Genomic DNA, 23,376 nt, shown 5'->3' on the forward strand with positions numbered 1-23,376 from the left:
TCCCTGAGCCCGTGTCCCCTTCCCACAGCCACACACTGTGGGGTGCAATGAACACCATGCAGTATGTGGGGTCCCTGCACCATCTGCTGGGCATGGCGCAGTAATGAGAGCTGGGTCTGGGTGCTGGCAGGGTTGGGGAGATCTCCTAGGGCAGAGTTTTGAGGGATGTCTTCCCAGCCCGCAGCGGGGTGCTCTAAATCGGCCTGTGAAATGGAAAGAGCAGAAATCCCCCCAAAACAGAGAAAATGCAAGCCCCAGAGCAGCTCTACAGATAGGCCAAGTGTGGCTCCATTGCTCCCAGGCCTCCCCCATCCAGTCTCCTGAAATGCCATCAACAGGAGCAATGCATTGCTCTGCACACAGGTAGACCAGGATGATCAGTGTGTGGAGATGCACTGGGGACAAACCAAAACCCACTGTTTGGACAGGAGATGGCAAAGGTCCTGGTGCTGTCATTTGGGTTCTGCTTGGTGGTTTTCAGCAGGGACGTATGGCTGTGTGAAATGCCTGGGCCAGGGCTGTGTATCAGCCCTGACCATCCTCAGTACTGCTTGTTGAAAAAGCGACTGAAAATGCTCAAAAAGGTAAAAAAATAAAAAAAGAAATCCCACCTTTTCTGGTGCCAGCACAGTCTGGGCTGCAGGAAGGCAACCCTGTGTGAGCAGCACCATTTAGCCCAGATCTCCACACTGCCCACCCCTGCCATAGCCGTTACCCTCAGGGGGACATGGGCTGCTCTGTGAGCCAGGAACCAAAGCCTCCCAGTACATCAAACATCCTCAGAGCATTTAAGCACCTTGTGGTCTCCTCCAGGAAGGGCCGGACTCCCGTATGAAAATAATGCAAGAAGAAATAAGACTGTTTATTAAAATAAAATCTCTCTGTCCCGATTCACACCCTGCTTTGCGCAGGCTCCGTTCACAGCAGCACTTCAGAGTCCTCCAGGCAGCCATCAGCACAGGGCAGCTGAGCTGCAAGCGAGCTGCCAACAGGCAAGGTGCTGGCCTCGGTCCACGCCGAGCCCTCGTGGGGCAGCAGTGGGACGTAAGCCTCCTCCGTGGGGCTGCCCTCGCTCTCAAGGACGTACCTCGAGCCCCCGTCGTGGATATCCACTGCCACCAGCGCTGCCTCCGTGTGGGAGCAGCAGGGCTCAGCAATGTCCCTGGTGTCCAAGTCAGAGTCCGCTTGGGGGAAGCCCGAATCCTGGGTGGAGTCGGGGCTGTCCTCTGGCAGGCTGGTGTTGACGTAGATGATGTCCCCGCACCCCCTCAGGGCAGGAAGGCTTTCCAAAAGCTTCTCCAGATGAACTTTCAGCTGCGAGAACGTGGGTCGGTCAGCAGGTTCAGCCCTCCAGCAGGAGGACATGATATCGTACCTGGGAATGAGGAGAGGAAATGCAGCTGTCGTGGAGGATGTTGCCGAGTGTTGGGCTTGGAGATGTACATGCTCTGATTCCCTGCTTGGAAACTGGGTGAGTCCCGAGTCACTTTGCATTAAAACAAAGCAAAACCCGCCCCCCCGCTTTAGCTGTTTTGTTGAGAAAGGAGTGCAGCACCCCCCCTAGGCAAGACCTTTATGGCAGAACAGTCTTAAAAATGAAATAACAACAAAAACTTTGACTCCTTCACCACAAACTGCAGAGGGCACTGCTGCCACCTCTGCAGGACCCAGCAAGGTGGCCTCTGGCACTTCTCACCCACCCCATGCCACCTGCTGCAGGCAGCCCATCATCAGCCTTTGGCGTGAACCCCACCAACACACTGCCTTCTGTGGGGATATTTTTGGAGATTTCTGTGTGACACCTTGCCTGGAGTTAAGAAGATGCTGGGTCATACTCTGGCTCGTATTAAAACTCATGAGATTAACAGAACATTAAAGATTTGGAGCTGTTTTTCTTTTTTTATATGAGACATGCTCACTTAAAATTTCACCCACACCACTATTCTGGCCAGCTCTCTTCTCAGAGCTAAGCTGTGTGTGTGAGCTCCCTGCCTGTCAACCCTACAAGGAACAAAGGTTCTGTCTTTGATATTTTTATTTGAATTCAGTGTCTGGGGACAGTTGGAGCGGGGACATAGGAGGTTTTTTGCAGCCTGGGCACAGTGGTGTAATACTCACAGTTCATCTAAGCAGTTCTCAGGCTTTTTGAGCCGCTGCCCGTGGAATAGATACTCATAAATCTCGTGGTTCTGCACCCCTGGGTATGGAGTCATCCCTCTGGTGGCTATCTCCCACATGGTAACGCCAAATGCCCACTGTGATAACAAAGGGAAAGCGTGCTGCAAGGACATTTCCAGGAGGAATGAATGAGTCTTTTCATGGGGAAAGGTCACTTCCTAGCATCCACTGGGCTCTCGCACAATGCTAATAGTTGTATCTTCAGTCCTGCCTTCCCCAAAATTGGAAATGATAAGAAATGCCATACGACAGGCAAGCAGCCCACTCAGTAAACTTATTCCAGGATGCTGGGCAGGCAACGAAAGGTCAGCATGGCCTGTTACTGACTGGCTTTTGCACTTGCAAGGTACAAGAACAACCCCTACAAAGTGCCACAGCTGCGGAGGACTCAGGGATCACTTTCTTGCTCTTGGCTCCTGCTTCCTGGCTGCCCAGCCATGTGTACCTACCACATCACTCTTGGTGGTGTAGACACGGTCAGCCAGGGACTCTATCGCAATCCACTTCACTGGCATTTTTGCTATCCGGCCCTGACGATAGTAATCGCCGCTGTAGATCTTCTTGGACAACCCAAAGTCTGCCACGCACACCGTCATGTCGTCCCGTAACCTGCCAGGTACAAACGGGGTCAGAGAGCCCTGGGGAGGCAAAGCCTGCTTTCCTGACAGATGGGTAATGGCTGGTGATCACGCCTTCATCAGGCTGGCTCTTGAAACACTGTGTACGACTGCCTCTTCTTTCCACAGCTCAAGAAATGATAAGAAAGAAAAGTTAGACGTGCCAAATTCTGAACTCTAGTTCTGAGATTGGTCTCCTCGCTATGTCTCCCCAGGAGACTCCAAGGGAGGTTTTACTTGAGGAAACCCACTCTGTACTCATTCCTAGCACTATAAAGCCATGGGACTTCCACTACTTTTCACCTTGCCAGGCCAAAACAGAAGGAAAGCAAACTCACATGCAGTTCCGAGCTGCCAAATCCCTGTGAAGAAACTGCCGACTGCTCAGGTACTCCATCCCCAGGGCAATATCCACCATGAACTTCACCAGAGTCTGCAGGGGCACAAACTGAGGAGGGAGGATGTGGGTCAGAGGGTCTGAGTGCTTTGGGAGGCACGTTTGGTCTGACCAGACCTGCTCAAGCCAGCTGCCTGACAGCCGTTCTGTTAGAGAGCACAGGGAGCCCACAGCAGTGGCCACCAAGGGTGACAACCTCAGACCATGAGATTTATTGAATCAGAAACCTGCAGAAGCTGCAGATGCTGGGACAGCTGTTTCAGAAACAAAACCAAGCGCTGTCTGCCAGGCTGTAATGCAGGCCAGAACAGCCCATCCTGGCAAACCAGACATCATGCATACCCTTTGCACCTCTGCTTCCTCCTTTCACAACTTCTGAATGCAGCCTTCAACTAGATATTGTTTCCTTGTGGCTGTTCCCACCGGCCTTAACATCACATATTACAAGCTAGAAAGTAGCTCTGTAGGAAAGGACTGTGTGTCATGGTGTGGAGCAAGGTGACCGTGACTCAGGAAGGCACGAATCCCACAGGCTTGTGTAGAGCCAGATCCCACTGCCAGCACCAACAAAGCAGGCGGCAGAACTACAACCAAGTCCTCGTGCAGTTCCCCAAAACCAAAGGCAGGTTTTGCCCGGTGTCCCTAAAAGAGGTACAGTCACCCCTTGCTCTTTGCAGGCATAGGACCCTTTGCTGCCTGCCTTCATTACCTGGGGGGCCATCTCCAGCCGGGAGCGAAGCAGGAAGCTGTGCAGGTCACCGTATTTCATGAAGGGGAGAACCACCATGGGCTTGGGGATCTGCTGAGAGCTCAGCTCGATGCACACGCCTGGAACACACGGACACAGCTCACACGTGGGACTTGAGTATGGTCCCACTCCCAGCCCAACCTGGGGACCCCATACCTAGGAGCTTGATGACATTGGGGTGGTCAAAGTCCTTCATGCACGCTGCTTCACTGAGGAACTCTTCTATCTCTCTATGGGAAAAGTTATCCACTGGGAAGCAAAGGAAAAACAGGAAATTTAAGACCTTGAGAGCTTTAACACTTTAATCACTGCTGCCACATCTCTTTACAGCAGAGTTCTTGTGTGGGCAAAGGGTAAGGGACCACCAATATGACAGAGACATCACACCAGAGGTTTGCACAGCATTGGGTTATGCAGCATATGGAAGCAGGGAAGAGTCCCACCCCGCTCATGCAGTTTGCAATGGGTCAGGCTGGACAGAGGCCACAGCACATAGGATTAGATATGAGCATCCCCAAAAAGCCTAGGGTCTCTAATCTGGCCAGAGACAAGTCCTGTCATTTCCCAGTTCCTCAGGACAAAACTGGCTGTAAGAGGAGTGCCCTTCCCAGCAGGGCTTTGGTCACCGTTTGGAAAAAGGCACGAGACAACCCACACACCTTTCCCCATATCCACCACGCTTTCCCTTCTACTGCCCAGCATCTGCTCAGCAGATCTCCTGCCACAGCTGCATCTCTCTGGCTAGGACCAGCAGCAGTGGCAGAGACCAGCATCCCTACAGAACGGTTCCAGGATATAGAGAGAGCCCCAGAGAGGGGTTTAGGGAGCACTAGTACCTGCTGTGCCAAACAGCAGCAGGTTCTGCAAGGCCAGGGTTACTTACACTTCATGGTCTTGACAGCCACCTTCTGTGGGGTGCCTTCTGGCTGGCTGAGACGCCCCTCCATCACTGACCCGAACTCCCCTGTGCCATGGAAAAGAAGCAAGCACTTTACCCACGCCTCTACAGACTGCCTGTTGAGATATAGCTGTCTTCTCAAAGATCTGAAGTGCTCTAAAACAGAGACCTTGTCTCCAAAAGGCAGAGGGGGATGCTTGCGTCCCTGTGGCAGGACAAAGACATGAATGTAGGGGTCCAAATTCCCAGCCTGACGCTCTGCCATCCAGGGGCCAGGCGATGATGTGAACATCAGCAGCAGTCCCTGCTCCATCAGTCCAGCCACATACCCAGCCCCAGCCCCTGCAGCACCATCACTCACCCTCTCCCAGGACTTTCCCCAGGCTGAGGGCATTTCTGTCAATGACGACATCCTGCAGCTTATGCTGGAGCTCGCTGCTGACACCCAGGCTACTCACTGCAAGAGAGGGGAAGAGGAGTTCAGACCCAGAAGACTTCAGTTGCAGGCCTACCATTTACAGCATCAGGGTGTGCCATGGTACAGAGAGAGCTGACCGAGAGGCAAGGTTTCATAGTTTCGTAGCATCCGAGCTTCCCTTAATGCCCGTGGGCCATCCAGCTAGAGACAGAGCCTTAGAATTTCACAGGCAACCAGGTGAGGAAACCCAGCTTGGCAGACATGTGAAGAACTGGAAGAATCGGGCCCATGGCTTGCCCTGTTGCTATCCTGTCACCTCGTTGCAGAGGGGTGAGAAGAACACTCACATGTCAGTTCGATGGCTCTCCGGCAGTAGGACTTCTTGGCTGTGTAGTTCACCACCAGCTCTGAATCATTTCTGCTGAAAGCATTCCTGGTGGGATAGAAAGTGTGCGAGGTTACTTCAGCTGTTTTCCCTCTGCTCAGAGAACCACAGCTGCAGGCACGGGTGACCACAGAGCTACCCATGAGATCAGCAGCAAAGGAGGAAATGCACATTTGCTCTGATCCTTTTCATTTCCCTCTCACTGGATCATTGCCATTGCCTACAACGTCTGATCAAAACATCTACTTGATAAACAAGGCTGATCTACAAAGGAGTGAGTCACAGAGGTATTCTGGGGAGGAAATGGGATACTCATTTCCCAGTCTCACAGCAGTCTGGGCTGGTAGCAATACTACCCACTTCCTACAGCGACCTCCTCTGCACGATGTGCAGCTTGAGCATATCAGTGCTCCACATCAGCACGTAGCTCCTTTAGTCACCACAATCCTTTAGCCAAAAAGAAGTCATGGGAGGCGTACATCACAGCCCCAAAATGATGGTGGGCATGCTGCTGGGAGATACTGTGCTGCCTCTGTGGAGCAGGGCAGAGGCCCAGCTCGGGGAAACAAAAACTGCAAGGGCACAGAGATCCCCATAATGTTACATCAGTTAGAGATTCTTACAGACCCGTTTTTCAGACTGGGATTGAGGTGATGCTGTGAGGGACCAAAGCAGACGTCATTCACTGCCAGCTCAATAACCTCCCTTACTGAAGTGATGCATTTCCAAAGGAGTGGATTATAGCATTTTCCCATTCGGCAGCGGGCATCCAATGATGCCACTCATAAGACAAGCTGGTAACGCCACAATTATTTAGCACAAATAATAGGACAGGGCACTTAAATGCCACTCAGAAAGTCACAAGGGTGAGTGAGCAGCGCTGGCTTGCTGTATAGATAACAGCCCTTTGTCCATGCTACTAAAAATGTCACTAAGTGTGGTCCAGTGGTCTCTGCCCTGCTGACACTGATGCTGCACTCAGCCCTTGGGCCAAGACAGGTTCGGTGCGTGACGAGGCACGATGGGTTTCTCCAGGCCCCAGGACACAGGATATCATACATCTTTGTTCTCTCTCCACTGCGTCAAAATGCCAAGGTCACCTCCCATACTGAATTGCCCGAGTTTACTTCCCTTTAAAAATAGGAATAATTAAGTAAAAGGTGCACTGCTGAGCTAAGAATGGAAGGGGAAGTACTGTTGCTGTGGTAAAATCACACTTAGTTCCCCTGTGCCTCTCACTGCAATAAAAATGGGAAATGACAATGCTGAAAGAGGCAGAAGCCTTCTCCCTGGATCCAGAGCTGGCAAAAAGCTCCCCTGCCTGTCCTTCCCCCCATGCCTGCCACCTGCCCAGCTCAGAGCACCACCATCAGCTGCTCTCCCTTTGGCTTACCCATACTTTGTTTCCATGCATCTTTTCTGGATGACTACAGACAAGCAGAGGATCAGCCCAACAGCAACCGTACCACAGATGAAGCCCAGTGCTACTACAAAGGAGTCCGTGTTCCCAGATGCTGGCGTTGAAGAGGGAGCTGAGGTTATTAACCCTAAGGAAACATCATGTTAGCAGAGCTGGTGAAAGAGAATCAGCCCATGGAGAGCAGAGGAGGATATCACAGTGCCTTAGAAACCAATCCCTATTCAGCCTGGTGAAGAGGAGGCTCAGGGCAGACCTATGGCTCTGCAACCCCCTGAAAGGAGGCTGTGTGAGGCAGGGTCGGCCTCTGCTCACAGGGAACGGCCATAGGATGAGAGGGGATGGCCTCACGTGGTGCCAGGGGAGGTTCGGGTTGGCTGCTAGGAACAATTCCTTCTCCAGAAGTGATTCTGCACTGACACAGCTGCCCAGGGAGCGGTGGGGTCACCTGGAGGTGTTCAAGAACTGTGGAGTTGTGGCACTGTAGGACTATGGGCACAGTGGGGGTGGCTTGGTGGATGGCCTAAATGATCTTAGAGGTCTTTTCCAACCTTAATAACTCTATGAATTTCCCGGTGCTGCATTCAGATAGCCTGGCCAATGGGGACAGCATCTGGCATTGACAGAATGTGATGATGGTAGCAGGGAACTCTGACCAGATCTGTGCAAACCACCAGTTTGCACAGCGTACACTGAAAGCTTCCACAGCATCTCCCACCCGCAGAGACAGGACTCTCCTTACCACTGGCAGGAACAAAGACCTCCACCGGGCTGCTAAAGGGCCCCACGCCTCCCTTGGTGACAGCAGCCACACGCACTGAGCAGGTGGCATTGGTGGCCACCACAGGCAGGATGGCCACGGTGGCATTATGCTGGGCTTCCGAGGAGACGTTCTGCTGGAGACAAGAGAAGACAGGCATGGGATGGGGCTGACAGCAACAGTGAAAGCCAGAGGTTTGCTGAATTCATTATACAATTGCATGGCTTTGCTGCTGGAAGCCCAGAGGAAATGCAGCAGGAGCAGCAAGCTATTTATGGAGAATAATAGCCCTGAAAAGGAGCTGAGCGTTGTTTCCTGTTTCAGTCTTTGCTTATCAACTGAAGCAGCAGAGCCAGAAAAGAGGCAAGGAAGCCATCCTGCAAGGGAGGAGGAAAGGCACTGCACACACCAGGGTCTGAAACACCTTTCTCCTCTCACTTCTACAGCCATCAGCCCCATTCCATGGCCATAAAGGTGTTCTAAACATCAGCCTGCACTTCTCCAGCGTGAGTAACACTGCCCCTGCCTGAGGCTGTGCTCCCGACTGCCAGGAGCTGGCACGAGGGCCACAGCAATGCTGCAGCTCTGTCCCACACAGCGTGGGGATGTGACGCACCCAGGGACAGCACGGGCTCTGTTCTGTGCCTGGCAGGTGGCCATGGCCCCGTGGTGCCACCCGAGCTCTGTGAGCCTTGTGCCAGGCAGTCCCACGAGCCCCTGAGCCACCAGCACTCCCTCGCATGGCACAGCCCCTCTGCCTTTCTACTGCAGCGCTCTCAGCTTCATCCTTCCAGTGCCCAGCCACAGAGAGTAAGTCTTAGGACAGATATCTTCCGGTGTTATGCTAATCATATTTCCAGCTTGAAAAGTGTGTTTCCTTGCCCGGTGACATTAGAGATGTCAATGTGTTTCATGGCAAAGTTTGTTGTTTTTTTTTTTCCTTGATAAAAACACAAGTGATCTTTTCTTGCAAATTCCCTGTTGTTTCCTGATCCTTTTGTGACTCAGCCAAGCAGCTGAGAAAGTGCCTGCTGCTGCTCCTCGCTGGCTGCCAGCTGCAAAGCAACTGCCCTGTGATGTGCAAAACATCTGGCAGGCTGCTGGAAGAGGCAGAGCCTGGCTCTGTGCTGCTGCTCTCAACTTGAAGCGAAAATGGCAGCAGGGCGGGCAAGGAGGAAATCAGAACTGATTTCTGTTCACAAAAAGGCCACCAAAATTGATGTGAAACACAGACAAGCAGCAGGCAGAGCTCCGCAGGCACTAGCAGAAGGCACTGCCCTGAGGAACATCTCTTTTCCAACCACTTTGCTTTCATGGCACCCGTCAGTGGAAATGCACACGAGGTCATTTTCCCACCGCCAGCCTAAAACTGCGCTGGGATCCTTTAACATCTCCCACAGCCCTGCTGTGTCACTTGAGGACAGAGCCGAACAGCTATCAAACGGCTCGTGGAGAGTATGAGAACATTTTCAAAGCAGACAGCCCTTCTGTCAGGACAGAATTGCCAAATTTAATGATTTTTATGAGTCTTGTGGTAGCTGAGGAATTCCTTCGTGTCTCAGCTCCTGCAGCCCTGGGTCAAACAAGAATCGCTGGTTTAAAAATAAAACCAGAACTTCTTGAAGTTTTAAAAATTGTTGGGTTTTTTTTTTTAACTGATTGTGGAGAAAAAGAGGCCTGCAGGTGGCCCTGCTGACACAGAAATCCACAATCCCACCGCAGTTCTGGTGCCAGGACTTTCAGACTGATGGTTATTTGGGGGGAAGCCTGATGTGAGAAGGGCAGGATTCTTCGCAGCACTTGCGCTCTGTGGGGCCACTAGCACAGCAAGGAGAAAAGAAGCTGGGGATATCTAGCATTTAACATGCAACTTCTCCAGAGCCCAGATTCAGAGGCCTTATGCCTGGAAAACAAAAGCTTTTCCACTTATTTTTGGCAAATGGCAACAATCACATTGCTCCTGTGCTTCGGTCTGTCTGTCCGTCAGCTCCAGCAGACAGACTGCAAGCAGCTCACGAGGGCGCCCAGCTCCACAGCCAGCCCAAGGATGCTCTGTGAGGGATGTGGCACAGCCAACTGCCATCCCCAGCCCTTAGGATAACAAATGCTGGCCCCTGCCCTTGGTTTGCTGCCTCTGGGCATCTTCACAGGCATTTTTGCCTTTCAGAAAGCCCGTAAGCTGATAAAACAAAGCAGCACTGAGCACCTTTTGATCTGCAAAGCCAAGGTTGTCTGGAAAGATAACTGCCTAGCAGAGCTTCCTACTTCCCATCTGAACTCATTCCCCACTAGTGGGGTTTTTAGGCTCCTGAAAGCCAGCATGAACGAGAACAGTAATGGACCAGGGTCCTGAGCAGAAAGCATTTAACTTGGGATTTTTATTTAAAATAATAAGTTTCCCAGAGCTTAAGGGCACAGCCTGTTTTTCACTTACTGCTTAAGAGATGACAAATGTGTCAGCATTTTTTTTCCATGCTAGTCACAAGACCATAATATTGTTTCCTTGACTTCATTCAGCCTGGATCTATACATGCTCTTTTTCAGAAGCATAAAAGGAGAACAGAAAATGCAGCATCTTACAAAAAAAGAGCATGAGTCACTTTTTCCACACAGAGTTTATGTCGCCAGTGCCTCTCTGCTTTTTGCCTGGGACAGAGGAAGACCAAACCACAGCGCAGAGGGGATGGCTGGATACATCCATGCAATTATCCTAAGGCTCCCTGGCCACAAGCAGAACTTGGATGGAATCCCATCCTCCATCTCTCACGCTGTTTTGCCCAGTACCTAAGATGTCCCAAGGCCTGGAGGAGGCAAGGAAGGCTGTGCCAAATGACTTCATGTGCTGTGGACAGGTCCCCTGCCCTAACACGCTCCCAGAGCATAACAACTCAGTGCTATGGGTTGTCTATCAAACTCTCCCCCAGTCCCCTGGTGACTTACCAGCCCCTTGGAGTCCTGCCACGTGTGCCAGATGTGATATCCCTGCAGCTCCCCCTGTGTCCTCTCAAGGGGTGGCTTCACCCATCGGATTTCCAGGAAGGAGCTGGATTCGTTGAGTGACACTGTGACATTCAGCGGCTGGCTGGTTGGAGCTGCAGGAGTCAAAGAGAAATAAGGGGAGGGGAGGCAGGGGGATGTGTGCATCCCTGAGGGACGTGGCAGGTGGGCTGAAAATGAGCTGCAGCTCAAGCAGACAACATCCACTATGTCCAATCGCCTTTAATATTTCCAGCAGGTGATCGCATGTGGGTACATTTCCCTTCTCCAATCAAGATATCCCAACCCTAAACAGCCATCTCTCTGAAGCAGCAACTCATCCAGGCAGTCCTGCACAGAGCACAGCAGTGAGCCTTAAGCAGGGAAACCTTTCTCAGCACTAGCAACTCATTTCCTACCTCCTTCCGTGGTACTGGCTGTTATCCAGGGGCTAAATGCCGACCAACCGACTTCATTCTTGCAAGAAACACTGATGTTATAATCTGCCATGGGCCACAGCTGCTGGATGTGATACACGTGGGGAGGCACCGACGTGTTAAAGAGCAGAAATGAGACATTGCTTCGTGGAACGGCTTCCTTGACCTTAATGGAAAAATCAGTCCAGAAACAGGGATTAGTCAGCAACAACCTGCAGGCTGAGAGGCACAGCAGGATTTTACATCTGCAAACAGGATCCAGAGCCCTGCCTCCCTTTCTGTCCTCCATCAAAACAGCACCAGGGCTTCATCCCTCCCAAGCAGAAAGCTGACAGCAGGCCATCCTCAGAACCCAGCGCTGGGACTCAAATGCATGTGGAGAAGAAAGAGATGCAGCTTGACATGGCAGATATGTGTGAAAATGTGGAAAGCAAAGGGAGGGAAGGATGTTTTGCTATTTCTTGCAACTGGAAGCAAAAGGAGCACCCTATTAAATTACCAGGCAGTGAGTCTCAAACAAACAGAATGAAGTCTGTTTTCATTCAGCACATCATTATTCACAGAACTTATCAGACTCTGTGGGAGACAAGAATGCACACAGCCCCAGGGGAGCATCAGTCAAATCGATGGGGAACCAGGCAGCCAGGAGTATTAAGGATGAAGGTCTAGATGCAATCTGTGCCAGGAAAGATCTAGAGGCTCTCTTCCCATCAGGGAGCTCACTGTATTAGCACAGTCTTCCCTCTCGTGAACCCTCTAGAAGGACCAATCACCGTCCTCATTACACTCCATCATTACCCAGAGAAGGTTGCCCAGAGAGCTGTGGGTGCCCCAGCCCTGGAGGTGCAGGTTGGATGGCACCCTGGGCAGCCTGAGCTGGTGGAAGGCAGCCAGCCCACGGCAGGGGATTGGGACTGAGTGGCCTTTTGGGTGCCTTTCAACCCAAGCCATTCTGTGATTCTATGATCATTGAACTGAATGAATGAATTCAATGCATTAGGAGCAAGTCATGATTTTTGGACATAGATAAACTTTTTTTCCAGTGTATCAGGGCTGAAAAAACTCCCTAAAAGGCTGGAATGACTGCTCACATTGGGGAAAAGCATCTCATCATATTCCAGGACCTGTTTCCACTGCAGCTGGTGATGCTAACTGGCTGATCCGACCCCAGTCGCAGGGCTGGGACATTGAGCTTCTGCTCTGATCAGGCGTGAGAGCCACGTGCTTGCTCAGCATCACCTCTTCTGTTTTGCTTTCCATGCATGTCAGCAAAGTTCTCGGAACACAGCAAGCCCCACAAGAGCAGTCTCTCACTAGGTGGTGGGCAGAAGAGGGAAGAATGAGAATGAGAGACACTGGCATGAGCAGTGTGGATAACTCAGAAGACAACCCATACTTTTCCTCTGGAAAGAGTCTATCAGACTAAGGTGTTTATTTTAAAAACATGTTTTTTACAAACTAACAGCTTGAACTCACCAGATATGATAAGAACAGCTCCTGCTTTAAGCACCAGGATGCTCAAAAATGATCTATGTGGTTGATGGGCCACGCTACCCAAGCAAGAGGATTATCAAAGGAGACAGGAGAAAAAAGGCTTAGTCACGGCTGTGTTTTTGCCAGAAATCATGTCTTGTTTTCCAAATTGAAAGGCTATTTCCTACTGACAGCCCATGAACATGAAGTCATAGGAAATTCCTTGGCTCTCCACCCCACTTCCTGAGCTCCATTCGGAATGCGGCGGTGGACACGGCGCTAATATTAGCTCAGGTACCTTTCCCCTCGGTAACTCCTTTCACTTTTACCTGCCTTCCGACATCCTCTGTCTCCTGAGAGGTCAGAGGACACGTCACATAGAAATAGGCTGGGAGGAAAAGGGAGGAAACAGTCTGTCCTCTGGCTCTTCACTCTGCACAGCCTTTCGCTCAGCCATGGGCGCAAACACAGCGCTGACTCGTGGGAGCTGCCTGAGGGTTATGGGAGGGCATTGGAGCAAGCTGGGAGCTGGGGCTCTGCTGTCACCGCTGCCACTCAGGCTTCTGAGCATTTTCACTTCCTACCAGTGAGAGTTCACACGATCTACTTAAAGCCACCTAATTTTTAATGCTCTGAGAGAGATGGGACCTTCGGTGTAAGAGCCGAAGGAGGATTGCTCTGACACGAAGGCTAATGAGTACACGAAGGTTAATGAGTACATGAAGGCTAATGAGAGGGTTTGTAAATGCGGAAGTCTTGGGTGCCACAATATGCTGAGTTCAGTCTGCGTAGGATTTCTGCTGGCAGTGGCTGCTCCTCATCCCAGGACAGACTGTGTACTGCCTGAACCAGGGTACAGATTAACCACTGCAAAAAATGCATCCAGAAGAGAGCAAGCAACGGGACAATGAGACTCTGCAATGACAAAGAAGGGCAGCAGCCAGAAGCTATTTGCAGGGCTCCATGAATCCATGAAGATGGCTTCACTAGCTTGTCCAGGAGACTGACGACCCTCAGCTCCTCCCCAGTACTCAGAAGGTGTCAGGAGTGGAGAGCTGAGAGGAGCCTCCATCTCCAAACTCCAGGGGGAAGACCACATCTGGGAAGTGTTTGATCAGAAGGTAAAAGTGGGGACAAGCACGTGCTAGTAGCAATTCAGGATGTAGGAAACCTCCCAAAGAGCATCTCTCTGGGCATCTCTCTACGAAGAGACCTGACAACCTGACTATCTCGACTGAGAGATCTAAACCTCAATTTAGAGGTTCCTGTTCCCCTCCTAAGTTGTCTATTCTATGTATTTCAAGGGAAATGAGATGACCTTCCCCCCTCATGACTCACAACTTGAGGACCAGCATTTGCATCCTGTTTCCTCTGCCCACCCAAACAGCTGTCCGGGTGGTGCCACCCAGCACAGCCCTTTTCCCATTCAATTTCTCTGCAGGAAGCCTTTCAGTGAACTTTCTCCTGGCAACAGGCAGAGCAAAGCCACAATCTGTGAGCAGACCACACCAGGCCCTGCACAGCTCCTTTTGAAGCCTGTTGTCCACCATAGTGGTGCTCCAGCTGCCAGGTTACCAGCACCTAGAGACTCTACTACTCAGGTTTGACTTCTTGACTTTGCACTTTCCCTTTCAAAACTACTGGGAAAATCCAGCTCACTTTGCCCAAACCAATAGCTTGGTCAAGTCCTTGTGGTTCATGCCAAAGAACTTTGATTTTTCCCTGCCTTTGAGCATCCAGGTTGTAGAGGCAGGGGCCACAAACTTACCTTCACACTGCAGCTGTTCAAGGCAGAGAACGCATCGAAGCCTGGCACCCAGGAGATCACAATGCTGTGAGCCATTCTCTTCAGGACATGCACGGTTTTTGGTGCAGATGGTATTCCTGTAAGGCAAAGCCAAGCACAGTCAGCTCTTGTGCTGGAGAGCTATGGGAAGCTCTGCCTAGCTCAGGGCAGGCAGTGGGACTGTACTGGTAGGGGCACAGCAGCCCATATGCCTAGTACAAGCTCAGTAGGTTTAGGCCTTAGCACAGACATGGCCTGGCTGGCTTGCCCCATGCAGCTCCTGAGGCTTCAACTGTGCAAGAAGCCCAGGAACTGTCCTGGTTAGAGCTGCAGCAGTATCCTGTATCGATGCACTGTAGATATTTTAGACCACTGGCAGGGAAGTAGAAAATCTCTGTTTTGACAGCACTCTGTGAGCTGAAACAACGCTCTGCATTGCTTAGAGGCAATGACATTTTGGGGAACATCTTCCTTGCATTACCAGAGTGGTTCCCATTAGGAATGTCAAGAATTAACACCATTTCCTATGGAAAACTGTGAGTGCTGCCCTGGTTGTGAAGGAAGGAAAAGAATGATACAACCCTTCGGAAACCTACTCTGGGTCTGACAGTTCTGCTTTCAAATGTGCTTTTTGGTGTTTCCTCCCACGGCTGCAACACTGGAGCTACGCTTGCTCCAAATGACCAAACAGCTCTGGGTGACTGTGCTACTACCTGCAACCTGCTTGATTTTAAATATCATTTTCAAACAGGAAAAAATAAATGTGCAAGTCCCAAAAACACCACCACCAGCTAGTGTTGAACGAGTGCTGGGAAGTGTGGAGGTTCAGGCAGCTCCTGATGGACAGATGTACTCAACAAGTAAAGGTAACACCATGGTCCCACTTACCTTTCACGTTGACCCGCCCAGGGTTGGAAGCGGTTAGCCCTTTGCTGTTGTGAGCCTCACAACTGAACAGTGCTGTTTCGTTGAGACCTGCAGGGGAAAAACCAAGGATCTGTTTGCTGCACCTCTGCAAAATGCCCAAATCATACCAACGTTCCACCTGTTGCTCACAAAAAAAAAAAAGATTGTGGCTTCCCTTGTTTTAATGTCGCCTTATTTTCCTCCAGCAACACAGAAAAAACTCTTATTTTCCACCACTTTTTGTCCCTCTGGCTGGCAGCTGGCTGGCCAAGGGTGACCCGTGCAGAGCTTCTCACCACCTTCCACACCATGAGCACGTGCATGCAGCCAGCACCAGTGAACAGGACAGGACTGTGTGTTTCTACGGCATCGTTGCACAACCTCTTGAGTAAGCACTTGTTTTGTGTTCAAAAAGGGAAAGACAGAAAGCAGAAGAGCCCACCACCATGGCTTGAATCAGATGACTACTTTCCAAAGACTGCTCAAATCTCCCAGCTGATAATGAAGAAAGACTTCTTTTGGGGTCTGCTGGAAATACCCAAATGCAGAGTGCTGCTGGTTTCCTCTGGCTGTTAGCATGGCCTCTGTAAGTTGACCAGTGAGCAACAGCACCCAGAACTTTTGTCTCATGTCTGCCTGAGACAGGTGCTGAGCTGTCCCTGCTGTGCACATGGTGGCACAGGTGCCTGGGAGCACATTGTTTGCTGCCTTCCCCGAGTGGTTGAAGCTGTGTGCAGCATCCCCAGCATTTTTAATTTAGCTTGGCAGAGTGCAGAGATCTGCACGAAATTGCAGCAAAAGTCGTCTGCCTTTGCAGCTCATCCACCTGGATGTGCAGCAGTTGGTTGGGAGGTTGGCTGCGAAGAAGGAGGGTGCGGCCATCCTTGGATGGAAATGAGGACAGGGAACGATGTACCAGCCTGTTCTATTGTATCAACACATCCCAGTGCTTTTTGGGTACTGTCCAAGCCTTGCTTTTACAGCCTTTTCCTCCCCACTGGAAGGAAAACAGCCTCCTGTAGTTGTACAAGTAGAATGAACCTAACTAAGCCAAGCCTATGGATGAATAGACGTTTGGATGCCAAATCCAGCAGCATCAGCACACAGTGCTTTACCTAAAGCCTGTTTCTTGGAAGCTTAAAACCATTCTTACTGGGAATGATTTTAATGAAATGCCTCTCTGATTGTAGTGAAATGCAACGTGAAGGACTCGCTGCAGTGTCCTGGCCTTACCAAGTGGCACCTGTGGCATTGTGACACAGCTTCTGGACCCAAAGGGAACTGTCCAAAAAAATCCCAACCTAACATGGGCCAACCGGATTCATTCCAAGAGGAATGAGTCACTTCTTCCGGCTTTCACTGCCTTTTAAAGTCTGCCTTTGGATGCCAAGACAAGTCAGTTACAGTGTGGCTGTTAATTAGCTAGTGGCCTCCTTTGCGTGAGCAAATCAAGAAATCCTTCCTCTCTTTTGCCTCTACAGTATAACTATGCTGGGTTTTGTATCACAGAGGACTTTTCTCCCTATGCTTCACCAGGTTGGCAGGGAGATGTTTAGCAGGGACAATTTCCAGGTCCTTCAGAAACACTAAGAGGGGATCAGCCCACAAGAGCAGCAGCATGCTGGAGGCCAACAGCAACAAGGTTACCTACAGCAGTAGGGCTACTCTCAGCAGCACACCCCGCATGCACTGCAGGGCTCAAATCTAAATTCAGGGTTGTGAGTCCTTAAGAGCTAAGCCTTGTGGGCAGCCAAGATACCCAGCACTCACAGAAATGCTCATGTCTGCTTCCCCTGGAATAGGTTCCCGCTGGACTCACCTGGCACAGTCAGAACTGATGGGGAGATGTAGGGCTTCATGTTGAGTTGGACATTGTTACGAAACCAGTAGATTTCCACAGGCTCTGGCGGACCCACAGCTTGGCACGTGAGGTTGAAGGGGCTGTTCTTGGTGACATTCAGCTTCTCAGGCTGTTGAATGAAGTGTGGGAGCCCTGCACATATGCAAAGGAGAGAAACAAAAGATTCAGAGAGCTCAGCAGCACTTCTCCAACAACAACCCCACACTGTTTCACTCGGGCTTGGCTTTGCCAACCAATCCCTTCCATCCAGCCTCCCTGGATGTCTGTGGCAGACATGGCAGCCTGTCAGACACCTCTAGCCTTGCTCATCTCCAGCTCACCTTCCAGCTGTACCAAGATGGGATCGGATGCAATCTCAGTGCCAGAGATGTTGAGTTTGCAGACATAGGAGCCGTTATCCGAGCGCTGAGCAGCCCGGATGCTACAAGAGAGAAGGGTGAGGTTGTGAGGGCTGTGATGGGGAGAGATGCCCTGCACACAGAACACAGATAGGTGGGAGGTGGGTTGAAATCAGCATCACTAAGCCCAGTGCCCATGGCTAACAGATGATGTGTGTGCAAAGCCTGCCTTTGAGGTCTGCAGGGCAGCCTTCCCTCCCCAGGAGCCATGCTGGGGACATCCCTCCTGCAGAAGGACAGCACCGGTTACCTGAATGTGGAGGTCATGGCTACCTCCTCTTCATCAGGGATCTCAAAGTGGCTGGTGGCGATGCGGTCCAGAGTGTGCAGCTCCCTGCCATCCTTCCACAGGGAAATGCTGGGGGAGTCTGGCCGGAGCAGCAGCTGAGGTACTTTGATGGAGCAGTTAAACGTGACATCCTTGAGCTCATTTATCACAACGTGCCCCACGGTGGGGTTAAATTTCAGCTGTCCCAGGGAGGTGGTGGAAGGCTTTGAGCCCTGGGGAGGCCAGTGGCCACTGGCGAGGCCTCGTTTGGGGCGGTGATGCCTTGCCCACAGAGGCCTTGCCAGCGGGGCTCCTGCAGAGAGGGACCTCAGGCCTCCATGTCTGCCAGCATCACCTGCAAGAAGAGACCTCGGGTTTGTCACTTGTCACCCAGAAACTTTCCCAAAAGATTCAAAGCCTCCAAGACACCTCATGTAGGAGCTTCAGGGAGGAACCAGGGAGCTGGGGGCTGTCCCAGGACTGAACGTGTACAAGCAGCACTCTAAAAGCACCTTTAAGCAAACCAGAAAGTCCCGGACTGTGCTTTTCTCATGGCAGGGGAGAGGCGGGAGCTGTTTGTGCTGGATCACGCCCTGGGGACTGGAGTCGGGCAGGAGGAATTTGGGACTCAGAAAACCCCTTTCAGGGGCCTCATCTCAGGCGTTTCCAGCTGGGAAGGAGTCCCTGCAGAGGATTTGCATGGGCTGGTTTTAGGCTTTCTGCTCCTGAAGCAGCTCTGTCCCCAGTGTGGGGTGAGCTGGGCACAGGGGATGGGCAGCGCACAGCAAGCACAGTGCTCTGGGGTACAAAACCACCCAGCTTTGCGGCTGCCCCTCTGGAAAAGGCAGGCTGAGCCAGCCAGGCTGCTGCTGCTGGGAGCTGCCCTCACCCAGCTGCTGGGGGGAAATAACTGCACTGATGGAGACTTGCCTTCAGACAGTGTGTAGGAGCTGCCCGCTATGCAGCCTTGTTCTCCCACCACACTGCCCTTCTGCAGACGTTTTTCCAACAGAAGACACTTTGCCAGCTCTCTCTGTGGGTTTCTTGCCCCCACCTACATGCCACTTAACACACACAGTCATTGAGCTGTGCCCTCCGCCTCCTTCCTCGTGCATTCCACACAGCCACAAACAAGATGAGGAGCAGCTCCATGGACAGCCATTCCCCCAAAAGAAAAGCATATATTCCAAAAAGATCTGGAGAATACCCTGAAAATAGGTACTTCAATTTCTCAGCTTCTGGAGGCATACAGAAATCCCGAGCACATCAATAAATCTCCCTTGCTGCAAGTGAGGGCACTGTGCCAGACAGGAGTTAAACCTCCATTAATTTCCCTCTTCCAAAAAAGCTATTTGCAGTGTAAAAACAAAAAAGCAAAAGCAACGCTGTGAGCAGAAAACACGATCTTTTTGCTCAATCCGAGTTCAGCTGTGTTTGTTTTGGGGCAGGTCTGAGTCCTGAAACATCAAACAACTCCAGGTTTTTAAAGATACGTCATCACTATCGTAAGAAATGGAGCACAAGCCTGGCGTTCTGTGCACAGAGCCAAGAAACACAGCCTAATTTTGAGGCTGGATGTGCTCCTTTGCTAAGTTGCTCGCTATTTTTAACCCCTGAGAAATGGTGCTTGTAGACAGGAACTCGAGAGGAGTTTTAAAGCTGGACATGGGGAAGAGAAAGGCTCTCCCTGACTGACACACAAAACAATGGGTTTCCCTTTCAGGGGAAAAAACAAAAATAAAAAAGACTCTAAGCTTTTTAAACAGCTTCCTAATCTCCACCATCTCAACACAAACAAAGTCCTCCACGTGACTGCAGCTAAACGCAGTGAGATTTACTCACAGCAGCCAGGTGAGCGGCTCTGCAGTGGCCAGATAACCCCCAAAAGACTGGAGGAAAGCAAACAAGCAAGGAACAAACAAGCAAGCAACACAGAGAACCCCTCCCCTTCTCCTGGCAGAGGTTAGCCGGGTTGGAGGCATTCCCTTCCCAGCAGGACTGACCCCAGCAGGATGGCCGAATGAAGGAAAGGCAGGCGCCTGATGGGAGCAGCCATGATCCTGCCCCACTGTGGGGCACAGCCAGCATGGTGGCACTGGGACTGCTCACACTGTCCCCACGGGGCCGGCTCAGTTTCTGGCTATCACCAGCTCTCCCTCTGCGTTCCCCTTCGAGGCAAACTTTGAAAAGCAAAGGGGATCTCAGCCTCAATTTCTGCGCTGATGAAGTGGAAAGAGGTATTTGCTGGCCCAGGAATGAAATATTTTCCTCTTTGACTCATGCTGACAACAGGAATTTGTTGAATGAAGAGCTCCCTTTCGAGCACCCCTCCATCTCCAGCTGTTTGGGGTGTGGCTGTCCCTGAGGACTCATCCGTGGTCGGGGCTGCTTACTCAGGCTGGCCCCAAAAGCCAGAGCCCCAGAGTTGGGAGTGGATGTGCATGGGTGTCCCAGGTACCTGCAAGGTGCCCACTGCCCTGCAGCAGATTAAGCTGGCAAGGAAGAAATTCCACGTGCAAGCACGATGCTGCTCATTCAACATACCTGGACTGGCAGCAAAACTCCAGCACTAGCGAAGCTCAGACCCCAGGGCCAGGATAAGCAAGCAAGCAGGTGGCAGAGCAGTGATGATGCTCAGCATGCCTCCTCTGCTGCTAGCCTGGAGAAGGGAGTCTAAGCAGAAAGTCTGCCTGCTGAAAGAGGCACGATGCTTTATTATAGATGAAAACAATAAATGAGGAGCTGCACGCCCCATGGGGGAGTCATAAGTTGTCCTACTGCGATCCCAGTAAAAGAAAGCATTAGGAAATGCACAGGTCTGCCCCCGAATGCCTTATGTCAGTACTCCTGTATTAGCAGAAATAACGCATCTGCTGACAACTGCTTTCTGCCTGGGCACCTGTTGAAGTGAATCCTCACAGTCATGCAGCACAGAGCCTGACCTGAGGAAGGATGGGGAGCACCTCTTGGGACTGCTGCCTCCATCCTGCCCACCAGAGCTGTCCGAGATGAATGTGCCCTGGGGCCACACCTGGCTTTTGAAGGCACCCTGTGCTTCACACACCTTTTGTGTGACACATTCCAGGACTGCAGTTTGAATCCGAAAACAGCGGTGAGTTTGCGGTACTGCAGGCTCCCTCAGCCCACACTGTGAACTCAAAACAAACCGATCTGACTACCATCCCAGCTGAGAAGCACATCTCCCCACCGACCCCACCACCATCCGACCCTGCCGGATGGACACGAGGCAGCCACGCTTTGCTTTTGAGCCCCCAGACCACGTCTCTTTGCATCGCATTTTTCCAGGTAGCCCAAGCTCCACAAACAGCGTGCCGGTGCCACGAACGCAGCCATCTCGGCCGGCACAACTCGGGGGCACATCCCATCGGCAAATCCAGCACGGCAAATCACTTCCCTCCCCTAAAAACAGAGCGGGGTCCCGTCGCCCACCGGGAGGGCCGACGGAGATACCGCTGCCCGCAGCTCCCGCCCGCAGCCCCGGCCCGGACTCACCGAATTCAGCGGCTCCGCAGCGCGGCGGGGGCAGCTCGCAGAGCAGAGCGCAGAGCAGCGCGCAGCGCACGCCGCCCATCCCGGCCCCGCACCGAGCACCGGATCCGCTCCGCAGAGCTGCACGGTTCGTGGCGGCACGGCTCGGCACGGCACGGCACGGCACGGCACGGCACGGCACGCCTCCCGCCTCGGCACGGGGCGGGGACAGCGCCAGGCTGCGGTACCCCGAGGGACGAGGTGTTGATGTGTAACGAAGAGATGTGGGGGGTGGTCAGCGGGGTGACGAGGGGACACACGTGTGCACCAACTCAAACAGGGCTTTGAGAGCAGCCCAACGCAAGGGGCTGGGCTTTGGGAACGGGCCACCTCCCTGACCTCTGTGTGTTTCTCTGCTTTCTGCTCCCCGTGCCTAATGCTCACACAACAAGTGTAGCTTTCTCACAATTGCCTGCCGTCTTCCCAAAGCCGTGCAGAGCTCTGCTGATGGCACTGGGTGCGGATGTGCAGCAAGGAGACACAGCAAAACAACTTATTTCTCCTTGTGGCTGACTCCTGATGGGAGCTGGGATGGGCTGTGCCTTTCTCGGGCTGTTAGAAAGAAAGGAACCATATCAAATCCAGTCTGAAGTCTTTTTTTTCAGTTGAGAAGAAAAAAAAAAGTCTGAAATTTAGTGTGGAAAAAAACCAAACCAAAACAAAAAGAATAAATCACTTCCAGACTGCTTTGACTTGCAAAGCTGCTTATTCCCTGTGCGTTCCCAGGCCCTGGTGACAGGGATTGAATTCCCCCTTCGCCGCCTCTTGTGCTCCAGAGCAGCTCCTGACATCTTGAAGTGATCAGCAGCTACGGAAGGGCGCGTGTCGCTGGAGGCCCAGGTTAAAGGGGAGAAGCAAAACATGCTGAAGCTGCTGCAGGAAGGCTTGGCATCTCCTGCCATGCCTAAGGGTGGATGCTTCTGTGCAGCTCCCACTGTCACCCACGGGCCCAGGAGCAGGCATTGTGCCCTCTCTTTGCTCTCTGGAATCACAGCACAAGCCGGTTGTTCAGGGTCAGCCTTTGTCACACGGGTGCATTTTCATCTGGCTCCATTCCCCGGTGCTGCTGGCTTTGCAGTTTTTTGAAAACAAAGTGCTTGAAGGGGGGCTCTGGCCTTTATGGGCCTTTATGGGAGTGGAAAAAGCTTTTTGCATCAGGATGGCAGCATGTAGTTGACCCCACTAGCATGGGATAAGGAGGCAGGTTGCCCAAGGAGGCTGTGGGTGCCCCATCCCTGCAGGCATTCAAGGCCAGGCTGGATGTGGCTCTGGGCAGCCTGGGCTGCTGGTTGGCGACCTGCACACAGCAGGGGTTGGAACTGGATGAGCACTGTGCTCCTTTGCAACCCAGGCTGTTCTATGATTTTTTAAGATAGGGAAGAAAAAAAAACAACCACAATGTGGATAGAGAAAGAGGATTTGAGTAGCTATTTATAATCCCTTAATTTGGGTCATTTTGCTATGGTGGCTGAGTTTCTGCTCCGAGCTGGTATACGTGAGTCTCCAATTCAACAGGGTTTGTCACAGTTCTTTTGGGCACAGCACAACGTGAAGAAGAGGCTGGTGCATAGAGGGGGAAGAAGACAATAGGGAGAGGAGAAACCAGAGGAACTCTCACCCCCAGGTGGCAACAGGAAAGCTCTGGAAGCAGCCAGATACCCACACTTCCAGTGCCCGATGGGTGGCAGCCAGCCCTGGGCAGGGGGTTGGAGTTAGGTATTCTTGAAGGTGATGCAACCCCAGCCATTCTGTGATTCTATGATTTTATGCTTGGCACAGAGTCTGACCACTTTGCCCTCGGGTTGGTGACACACGGTTTCCACATCGCCCCCTCCACCACCATTCTCAGTCTCTTCCACAGCACCGCTCTTCAGCGTTCAGCACAGCAAACATTCTTTCCTCCC

General features: G+C 51.9%; 1 protein-coding gene across 2 annotated transcripts; it reads right to left on the reverse strand.

Annotated features, from left to right (window-relative positions):
- Positions 1 to 846: 846 nt before the first annotated feature.
- On the reverse strand, positions 847 to 21,745 carry MERTK (MER proto-oncogene, tyrosine kinase). 2 transcript variants are annotated; one of them, XM_048936551.1, is made up of 19 exons: positions 21,437 to 21,745; positions 17,906 to 18,278; positions 17,578 to 17,678; positions 17,216 to 17,389; positions 15,379 to 15,465; positions 14,473 to 14,588; positions 11,214 to 11,397; positions 10,759 to 10,910; positions 7,801 to 7,951; positions 7,035 to 7,188; positions 5,604 to 5,689; positions 5,200 to 5,295; positions 4,824 to 4,904; positions 4,097 to 4,189; positions 3,902 to 4,020; positions 3,134 to 3,243; positions 2,628 to 2,787; positions 2,119 to 2,255; positions 847 to 1,375 (listed from the first exon to the last, which is right to left on the reverse strand). In XM_048936551.1, the coding sequence occupies exons 1-19, from the start codon at positions 21,513 to 21,515 to the stop codon at positions 919 to 921; spliced, it is 2,910 nt and encodes a 969-aa protein (XP_048792508.1). In that variant the 5' UTR covers positions 21,516 to 21,745; the 3' UTR covers positions 847 to 918. The 2 variants fall into 2 exon arrangements, with proteins under 2 accessions (XP_048792508.1, XP_048792507.1); XM_048936550.1 differs by having other exon boundaries at positions 7,801 to 7,954; positions 21,437 to 21,744.
- Positions 21,746 to 23,376: the final 1,631 nt, after the last annotated feature.

The sequence above is a fragment of the Lagopus muta genome, chromosome 2, assembly GCF_023343835.1.
Source record: "Lagopus muta isolate bLagMut1 chromosome 2, bLagMut1 primary, whole genome shotgun sequence".
NCBI classification, from domain to species: domain Eukaryota; kingdom Metazoa; phylum Chordata; class Aves; order Galliformes; family Phasianidae; genus Lagopus; species Lagopus muta.

Bases quoted from the DNA above. Each gene is read 5' to 3' on its own strand.
- MERTK (XM_048936550.1), bottom strand. From the start codon at position 21,515: ATGGGCGGCGTGCGCTGCGCGCTGCTCTGCGCTCTGCTCTGCGAGCTG. The intron at 7,955-10,758 runs GTAAGTCACCAG...TCTTGTCTCCAG, and splicing joins GGCAGGACTCCAAGGGGCTG to CAGAACGTCTCCTCGGAAGC. The intron at 5,296-5,603 runs GTGAGTGTTCTT...CCTCTCTTGCAG, and splicing joins GAGAGCCATCGAACTGACAT to TGAGTAGCCTGGGTGTCAGC.